We start from the raw sequence: 10,095 nt of genomic DNA, 5'->3' as shown, positions 1-10,095 counted from the left end.
GACAAACTTATTAAAAAAAGAATGACAACAAATGTCTAAGAAAAATAAAGCAAAATAATTCAAATAAATAAAGCATTGACTACCTATTTGTAGTTTTAAAATGACACTTCTTAAGGAATAGTCCTCTCAATGAGAAGTTAATTGTGTAACCTTCCTACTTAATTGATGTTCAGTTATATTAATATTAACATATCATGTAATAAGATTGTGCACACTACAGTCATCTCTCTTTTTAATTTTAACTTTCAGTGCATGGACGGACAATTAAGTAACATGTATTGGTACTTTTCTTTTATAAGGGTTTCATTCTAAAATGTCTATTTAATATAAGGACCATGTTTAGGGTTTAGATAAATATATGGGTTGAGTTACCTTTAGCGTCATGACCACAATTTACACACACAAAAACTAATTCTTAGATTCTTCAATAAAACCTAATGTAACTGAGCTTATGGTTTGTCATTCAAACTTGCTAATGGTTGGAATACTTTAAAATAAAATTAAAGTAGAAAGATAAAAATATTTGTGTCAAAATAAAGTGAAGCTTGTGTGATGCACCCTTTAGATCAAAATAAGAGATTATGGGGTGTAGCATACCCCGTAAGAAAGTTAATTAATTACACCAATATAAAAGATCATTTGACAAAATTAATCTTTGCTTTCTCCAAACTTTTCTTGCAAGTAAAAATAGTCAGGATTTAAAGAATTCATTAGAGAAACACAAAACATATGGATATATTGAAATCTTAGCATTTGTTGAAAATCAAATATATAAATCAAGAAGATCATATCTTGACAGTTGAACCTGAAGCACAAGTACAATCGTGACAGTATAGAAGAAAAAGAAAAAAACATTCTTTTTTTTATTTTATTTTATTTTTTTATTCTCACCGATGCTGGTACCCAAATTGAAGCTCCGACTAAGTGAAAGTCATATGGAGAAAAAAACGATATCATTTCAATGCAAAAACTCTGTCATTCAGTTGACTATTGATATGCATATTAGTCAGGAAGGATGATGGGTCTAGATTGAGAAGCAAAGAGCTATAAAATACATAAATGGCATTGCGAACGGTAGAAATTTGAACGTGGTTAATGGATGGCATAATTGAAAATGTTTGTGGTGATATTTTAATGATCAAGAGAACCATTAAAGACAACTTCAGGAGGCTTTTGGGAATGGTTAGCATAACATTGTGTCGTTCAAAAGAGGAAGGACATATCTATTCAGTAGAGATTAGAAACGGTAAGCATAACATTGTGTCTTAAATGGTGACTTCTAGTACTAGGATTTTAGAACAGGTGCAATAATGTAGAGAGTTAGTGAAGTGACTTTTGGATTATTTTTAATATTACATAAATAAATTAAAAGGTGAAAAAGCCAAAAATTTGTGATAAAAGATAAATAGTTTTCCTGATTTTAGAGAGTGCCACATCACCGGGCCTATGGCCCTCTTTTATATATATATATATATATATATATATATATATATATAGATTTAATAATCATATACATTAGAGAATCTTTGTGTTTTTTCGTTCCATTTTCATATATTTCTTAAATGTACATAATCTTTGTTGGAAAAACTTTTGGATTTAACTGCACTCTATCCCCATTAGACCGTTTAAAAAAATAACACATTTTTATATTTGAGAACAATTTAATTTTAAATTTTCCATTATACCCTGAATGACATGCTTTTAAGCCACAAAATGTTATATGATCACAACCCCTTTGTTTTGCCGCTAGTCAAAAACCGCCACATAAATTGAAATAAATATAGTATTTTAATTTTTTTTTAAAAACTATACTTTTGGTTACAATCAGATTGGTTTGCTTCTTTGGAAACTCTTTGAAATAACTTTGTAATAGATCAAGACAGATTTCCTCCTCAGATAAATTGGAAGAGTTGCAATGCTACCTTTTTTTATAGTCTCTTTAATTTGTTTTCTTCCATTTGACTCTTTTACCAACCAGTTATGACTTATATGAGCATGTACGTAGTTGAAAGATTACCTAAGTTTTAATAAATGTTGCTAGGGCAGATAGATTCAATAACATAATACAAAATTAAGGTTTTTTAATTATGATTATACTATGATCCGTATGTGTTTGACCCACGTCCAAAAGCTGTCGAAGAGTTGAAAACTGTATAGGACGGTTTAAAAATTAAAGAAGTAGATATAATGTTATACTGTACATTCAATAATCCCGTGGCATTGATTCAATTGTGAAGCAGTCTAATTTAACTGTATAGGCAAGATCATCATCCTTCTTGATCAATACATCGATCATATTACCGTTATAAGGATTTAACACTATCAGTACATTTTGACTTATTATAATTTTATAATTAATAAATCATTTATTTTATTTTCTCTATTACCAATTAGACTTATTATCAAAAGTTACATGTTGTAAGTTTTTTTAACCTGATGGCGTAAGAAAAGTATACACCATCATGAGCACCTAAGTTAAGTTTTTAACGTCAATCAACGGTATCTTTTTCGGTACAGTGGAAAAACAAAGTAAATAAAGATCTTAAAATCGTTCATAAGAAACACAACTTAAGTCCAATGGGATAAAAAAATTCATCTCCTTAAATTGTTTACTCCAGAATATCAAAGCCTCTTCATGGTTGTGTGATTCATTTGCTAAAAAATCGGCACATTGGTCTCCCTTTAGACATGTCTGAGCGTGACCTCGTTGATGTTCAACAAGTATTTACAATCTTCGATAATAGGTCTTAGTGAATGATGTGGTGTGAGTTGTTCTATACTAGTGTACATGTCAGAACCTCTTTCTATTATTATTACTCATCTAAAAAGAATTAGTGAACCATGCGTGATATATATTTTTCAAAGCAATCAATTGTAGACTCTTTTTCTGTTTTCATTTAATTGCTCCAGAGAAAGCTCTTGATTTGTCTAATTCCAATTTCTTTGATGAATTATCAATAGAATTTAAAAACTCATTCAACATTGCCACTAGAAGAAGGGAAAAAAAAAAAAAAAAAACCTTTTCTATAGACCCGTCCAAATTAGACCCTACAATTAATATGGCCTGCTTTGATTTTAGCCAAGTCCATTCTCCATCAATTTATCTATATAGTTTATTATTAGGGCTGCATTTTCATATATTATAAATTCATGCAAGACATTTGAAGAAAAAAAAAAAGAGTGAAAGCTTTCAATATGGAGGATCCCAAGAAGTTAGAAGAAGGATTTGGCAATCATAAGAAACATATTAGCGAAGAAGTAATTGATATTACTAGCCATCAAGGAAGCAAATTAGATAAGAAAGTTGATAATAATCAAGATTTGGTTAGCCATGAAAATGAGCAACAAATATTGGACGAGCCATTGGAACAAGAAGAAGAACAATCTCCTATTAAGCAAAAGAGCAGAAGGATTGCAACATTGGATGCATTTAGAGGCCTCACTATAGTGGTACGGATTTAATTTGTATACACTAACAACGTAAAATTACTTTCACATTATTGGTGCAATTTAACATATTACAACACTTAACCTAACATATTCTTCTAGATTACTTATTCTACTTTTTGTGACAGTTACATATATTTATCAAAGAAGGCAAACTGATCACTTTTCAGCCCTATCTTTGAAAAATAGTCATTGTCCTGGAGTTTCAACTTCCGCAAGTGAAATTTTATGACATTACTCTAAAGTTTCACATGTAGAAGTTAAAGCTCTAACACCGTGGCTATTTTTCAATTACAGAGTCAAAAAAGGCTACTAGTGAATTTTTACACATATTTATCTTGAGTTTATAAAACTTATCCAGGTTTTAAGTTAAACTCATTTATCTTTTCGATAGAGTGAAAATTCTTATATGTTGTCATTGTATAGAAGTTAAACTCGATAGAATTTTATAATTTTTCTCCTTACTGTTCTTTTCCATTACTAATTGTTGGCTTTTACTTAAAGTGATCGTTATTTGTAATACTAACTTCTCTTATTTAAATTGAATGGTAAACTACAGTTGATGATATTGGTAGATGATGCTGGAGGAGCATATGCACGTATTGATCATTCACCATGGAATGGTTGCACATTGGCTGATTTTGTAATGCCATTTTTTCTCTTTATTGTTGGTGTTGCAATTGCTCTTGCCTTAAAGGTAAATATTATCTCTTTGATATTTTTTTTTTTTTTGACTCACACTTATTGGTCTACCAATCTATGGTACTTTTGTCCAAAAATTGAGTGTCTTGATAAATTTGCTTGGAAAAAGGGGGAGGAAAATGAATTATTTTTGGAAAATGCATTTTTAGATAATTAAAAATACAAAAGAATACAAAGTGGTCTAACCCTTCACCTTTCAAAAATGCTCAAAAACATATAGGCAAGTTCCTTTTTTTTTTTTTTTTTTCCCTTACAACTTATGGACTTTTTAGACAACAGTGTAAAGATTCTTTTTGAGCAAACCGAAAATTCTATGGGAAAACGTTGGATCATAAAATTTTGTAATTTATTGTAAACGTTAGAAAATGGTTTAAATTTTTGTAAGTTATTGTAAACGTTAGACAACAGTCTAATATTTTGGCTGTAAGGTTGAGAAATATATGAACATTAGATCCGAGTCTTACATTATCTGAGAAGATAATTTTTCAAAGGTTATATTTGCCCGACTTTTTAAAATATAAATAAAATTTAAATGCTTGTCTGAAAAGGGTCATTTGCCAGAATCCGCCATTTGAAACAAAACATTTACTAAAGGGAAAATTGGGCCATTAGGAGTCATTCAACATAATATTGGGCTACTTCTTTTTTGGGCATAGGCCAGCTCTGTCCCTTTCTTAGATGGATCTTGGTCCCACTTCAGATTTTGTAAAGTGTAATTTCAGTCTATCAGAGCAACTTTATGAATTTCTTATTTAATGGGGACTATTTTTTACAGAGAGTTCCAAAGGTTAGTGCTGCAATTAGAAAAGTAACACTAAGGACATTGAAGCTTCTCTTTTGGGGAATTATTTTACAAGGTATGACCAAAGCTATGAACTAGTATAAATGTTTTGATAACTTCCAAGACAAATATAAGAAATTTGCAAAAGTACATATATAAACTGAAATAATAGAAATTAATCATAAGCATGTATTAATGCAGGAGGATACTCCCATGCACCATATGATCTAGCTTATGGAGTGGACATGAAATTAATCAGATGGTGTGGTATTCTACAGGTCTCAACCACTTCCATTCTTTCACTCAGAAAAATTTTGAGTTAGGCCAAATGCTATGACATTGACACCAACCCCCGCTCGGCGCTTATGTTGCTCGGACTCTTCAAAAGTACCGTCGGATGTGTGTTGGATTCTCGAAAGATATGTATTTTTGGTGAATCTAACACAAGAAAGGCAACATTTTTAAAGGTTCCGAGCAACATATAGCTAGGCATTATTTTTCAATAGGTGTTCAATATGTCAGACCCCACAATGAGCTGTCTAAATGAAAAATAGTACCCATTTTAGGGGCCGGTCGTTGGTCTTTTTGGCCTTTGAGCTAGGCGAAATGCATCGACAACCCCCTACTCGTAGCTATTTTTAATAATGTGTTCAATATGTTAGAACCCCACGATGAGGCATCTAAATGAAAAATGGTGCCAATTTTAGGGAGTTGTTGATCTATTTGGCCTTTGTGCTAGGCCAAATGAATCAACTGGCCCCTACTTGGCGCTAATTTTCAATAGGCGTTTAACATGTCAGACCACACGATGAGGTGTCTAAATGAAAAATGGTGACCAATTTAGGGGGCGAACCGTTGATGTATTTGGCCTAGCTATTATATGGAAGTTAAAGTCTTGTTTTAATCTGATATAATATTCTTTTGTTATATGCAAATTTTGCAGAGAATAGCCTTGGTGTACTTGATAGTGGCTCTAATAGAGATTTTAACTACCAAGCTGAGGCCAACAACTTTAACCCCTGGTCATTTCTCAATTTTCACTGCCTATAAATGGCAATGGTAAGCAAGCACAACATTCTCTAAGCTATAAACCATTACATTCATCATGTTAATTATTTCATTCTTGAAAATACTTATGGTTCTAGTTAGGAATTAGGATAAAGTTGAATCTTATGTGTTTCGTATACATTGAGACTTGTAGCTTGATCCTGTACTCATCGGGATTGGGAAACAGGGGTGGAGTTAGAGGGTCAGAAGGGGGTTCATCTGCCGGGAAATTACACTGTATATACAAGGTCAAAGAAGATAATTCATGTATATATAGTAGATATTGAAACCGCCACCCTCCCCGGTGAAAGTCCTACTTTCGTCATTGCTGGGAAATATTGCATAAAATGGTTCAATAATAATTCTTCAGATTTCTTTCTCAATGATATCCAACGATCAAGAAAATGTGATACTTTTTCTTTTCATAGAACTGAATATTATACTGCTGTAAAGTTGGCTAGCTCGTTACTTTTATGTATGACACCATAATGGATAGCTGATTAATAGAATGGAATCTGCTATTATATGCATATTTCGTCAACAGTACCATAACCGCCTAATAATTTTGGCTAAGACGAATGCCCGTGTTATGGCAATTCCTTGTGTTGTTTGCAGGCAGTGGTGTAGCCATATACAATGAAGGGTGGTTAGTTGAACACCCTTCGTCGGAAAATTATACATTGCATATAGAAAACTATACACTAAGTATATAGGTCAAAATATCATACTTTTTGTGCAGATATATCATATCTCGAACAACCTTAGTGAAATTCCTGACTTCAGTACTGTTTCAGGCTCGGAGGATTCGTCGCATTCGTTGTTTACATGACAACAATGTATGGTCTCTATGTTCCTGACTGGAATTTTCTGGTGCACCATGAAGATAGTTCAGAAAGATACACTGTAAACAGCATTTACAAAAATACTATTGAGTTAGAATAGCACTAATAATTACAGTTCTTAACTGACTGAATGTTAACTAAAATTTTCAGGTAAAATGTGGGATGAGAGGTCATTTAGGACCTGCCTGCAATGCAGTAGGTTATGTGGATCGGCAAGTATGGGGTATCAATCATCTCTATAATCAACCTGTTTGGGCGCGTTCGAAGGTCACAACATATCAGAGCTATAATTAAGCTTATTGTTTTAGTAATCTTATTTTGAAATTGCTCAATTATGGTGACTAATTGGTTGTTATTGATAATATATTTAGGCATGCACATTGAGTTATCCAGCTTCAGGTCCATTTCGTGACAATGCTCCCAGCTGGTGTCTCGCTCCATTTGAACCTGAAGGTTTGCTGAGGTTTGTATATTTCGTGTTTGAATTGTATGCACTGAAAATGTAAAAGATATTTACACAATTAGCCCAGAAACTACTCGAAAAAATGAACTCAGAATTCATCTGGTGCATGATCCTTTGTTAAAATTGGATTCAGCTAAGCACATTTTTTTTTTGTTTCCTCTTTTGTTAGTTCAATTTCAGCTATCATGTCTGGAACCATTGGCATACATTATGGACATGTATTGATTCATTTTAAGGTAACATCGAGGCCTTTCAAGAAGTCACTCTATCAAGAGTTTAACTTCTATACACTGACAACATAAAACACAAGATTTGTAACCTGAAAAATAAAGCAGATTACTTGCAACCTATATTGCTCGAACTCTCCTAAAAATGTTGTTGCAACTATGTTGGATCCTCAAAAAATGCTCAACTTTCGGAGGATATGACGTGCACCCGTCAACATATTTGAAGAGCCCGATCAATATAGGCGTGCTACAAGAGGTTAAAATTCACATTAATGTAAATATTTGTTATGCTGTCAGTTTATATATGTTAAATCATTCGATCAATTATGCAATAGCAATTGAGTAAGAATGATGGAAATTGGACCAATTTTGTTTCAGGGTCATGGTGAGAGGATAAAACAATGGGTTTCACTGGGATTTAGTTTACTCATCCTAGCCTTTATTCTTCATTTCACAGACGGTAAATTCATTGTTCCACCGATAATTGATGAAAATGAAAATTTTCCTTTCTGCTGACGTTGAAAGTTAATATTTTTTTGGATATTTACTCTGTTTTTTGTATTCTGTTTTTTTTCTTGCAGCAATTCCTCTAAACAAGCAATTATACAGTTTTAGCTATGTTTGTTTCACTGCTGGTGCTGCTGGAATTGTATTTTCCGGATTCTATATACTGGTATACAAATGCTGCAACTTTGAAAACTAAAAAGCCTATGTTGCTTGGACTCTTCAAAAATATGCCGATGGGTGCATGTCAGATCCTCCAAAAATAGTGCATTTTCTGAGGATCCAACACAGATGCGGCAACATTTTTGAAAAGTCCGAGTAATATAGCTTAAAGCTAAGATATCAATTTCATAATAAAATTCTAATATTTTTTTCTTTTGGGAAATGAATACATAGATTGATGTTTTGGGACTGAGACTGCCATTCTTGTGGCTGGAATGGATTGGAATGAATGCAATGCTGATATTTGTGTTGGGAGCACAAGGCATCTTTGCTGGTTTCATTAATGGATGGTTTTTCAAGAATGAAGATAACAACCTTGTAAGTACCATAATCCCCTTATCCCACAACCTTGTTGAATCAAAAGAAGGAAAAAAACTTCATGTATTGTGTGTCTGAATTCTTGAACAAGTCTCCAATCAAACGCCAAAAGTTGTGTCTAAGTCCAGTAGCGTATGCAGAATTATGCGTTAGTGATGTCAGCGTATTGTTATAACTCAACTTGAATGCGAGTTTTTTGATTCGAGTTGTAGAGGTTCTAAGACCTTACTTCTTGTCCACTTTGTGTGTCTGCATTGTTGAACAAGAAGTTATCAAGCTAGCGCCAAAAGTAGTGTTAACCGGTGGTGTATGCAGAATTATTGCGTGAGTGATGTCAGCTTTTTGTCATAACTCGACTTGTACGCAAGAATTTTTGTTTTGAGTTGTAGAGGTTCTAAGGCTTTATTTCTTGTCCTATTTTGTGTGTGAATTCGTGAACAAGAAGTCATCAAGCTAGCACTAAAAGTAGTGTCTAACCGGTGGCTTATGCAGACTTATTGTGTGAGTGATGTCAAGTTGTTATCATAACTCAACTTCTACGCGAGCTTTTGGTTTCGAGTTAAAAAGGTTCTGAGACTTCTTGCCTTATCTTTTCTATGTGAATTCTTGAACAAGAAGTCACCAAGCTTGCGCCAGCAGTAGTGTCTAACCAGTGGCATACGTAGAATTATTGCGTGAGTAGTGTCAGTTATTATCATAACTCAACTTGCACGCGAGTTTTTTGTTTCGAGTTGTAGAGGTTCTTAAGGCTTTACTTCTGTCATATCTTGATGTATATTTTTCATGTTATCAAGTAATGTCATCTTTTTTAGAAAATTATATTACTAGTAAACATTTTTTTCCTTTTCCATTTTTCAGGTAAATTGGATTCAACATCATGTATTCTTTGATGTGTGGAAATCAGAAAGAGTGGGAACTTTATTGTATGTGATATTTGCTGAGATTACATTCTGGGCAGTGCTTGCTGGGATTTTGCATAGACTTGGTATCTATTGGAAACTATAAAGAATCACAACAACTAGATCAAAAAAAAAAAAAAAAAAAAAAAAGGCCAAATGAAAGCATATTGTAGTTTCATAGTACTGCAAAGCAATGGCGGAGGCTCGATTTTCATCCAAGAAGGTTTATCATCTATTATATATATATGAAAAAAAATTGTCTTATGTATACAGTGTGATTATGTGGCGAAGGAAGCTCGGATGAACCCTTTCTTCCCCTCCTGTAAAGTTTAATCAAAATCATTCTACCACACCTCATTGTCTTATCTTTGTTCTATTATTTATAATTTATCATATCACTTCTTTTCTATTTTCACTCCATCTTGCAACTATTTTTAACTGTGTCAACTTTAGTTATTCTTCTGGTCTCAACATAACTATCTATAATCCATATACATGGATAGTGTGACTGAACTTTTACACTAGCGATAATCAAAAATATAAAAAGGGATAGTATAGTGCACGAAGCATCCCACCGTTCCTGCATGGTTTGGGGTTCAGCTGCATCCCAGGGGTGTAATGTAAACAGCTTACTCGGATGCGA

The 10,095-nt window shown here is 33.0% G+C and overlaps 1 protein-coding gene across 1 annotated transcript; it reads left to right on the top strand.

Annotated features, from left to right (window-relative positions):
- The first annotated feature begins 2,884 nt into the window (after window positions 1-2,884).
- On the top strand, window positions 2,885-10,019 carry LOC132058536 (uncharacterized). The gene is made up of 13 exons (XM_059451005.1): window positions 2,885-3,450; window positions 4,007-4,144; window positions 4,925-5,006; window positions 5,132-5,208; window positions 5,874-5,989; window positions 6,772-6,880; window positions 6,970-7,086; window positions 7,191-7,282; window positions 7,452-7,518; window positions 7,888-7,969; window positions 8,091-8,182; window positions 8,410-8,553; window positions 9,412-10,019. The coding sequence occupies exons 1-13, from the start codon at window positions 3,196-3,198 to the stop codon at window positions 9,556-9,558; spliced, it is 1,518 nt and encodes a 505-aa protein (XP_059306988.1). The 5' UTR covers window positions 2,885-3,195; the 3' UTR covers window positions 9,559-10,019.
- The last annotated feature ends 76 nt before the right edge of the window (window positions 10,020-10,095 follow it).

The sequence above is a fragment of the Lycium ferocissimum genome, chromosome 5 (assembly GCF_029784015.1).
Source record: "Lycium ferocissimum isolate CSIRO_LF1 chromosome 5, AGI_CSIRO_Lferr_CH_V1, whole genome shotgun sequence".
NCBI classification, from domain to species: Eukaryota; Viridiplantae; Streptophyta; class Magnoliopsida; order Solanales; family Solanaceae; genus Lycium; species Lycium ferocissimum.
Note: the sequence above shows the minus strand (reverse complement) of the source record. Positions and strands in the feature narration are given on the sequence as shown.

Bases quoted from the DNA above. Each gene is read 5' to 3' on its own strand.
- LOC132058536 (XM_059451005.1), top strand. From the start codon at position 3,196: ATGGAGGATCCCAAGAAGTTAGAAGAAGGATTTGGCAATCATAAGAAA. The intron at 7,087-7,190 runs GTCACAACATAT...TAATATATTTAG, and splicing joins CTGTTTGGGCGCGTTCGAAG to GCATGCACATTGAGTTATCC. The intron at 7,283-7,451 runs GTTTGTATATTT...CTCTTTTGTTAG, and splicing joins GAACCTGAAGGTTTGCTGAG to TTCAATTTCAGCTATCATGT.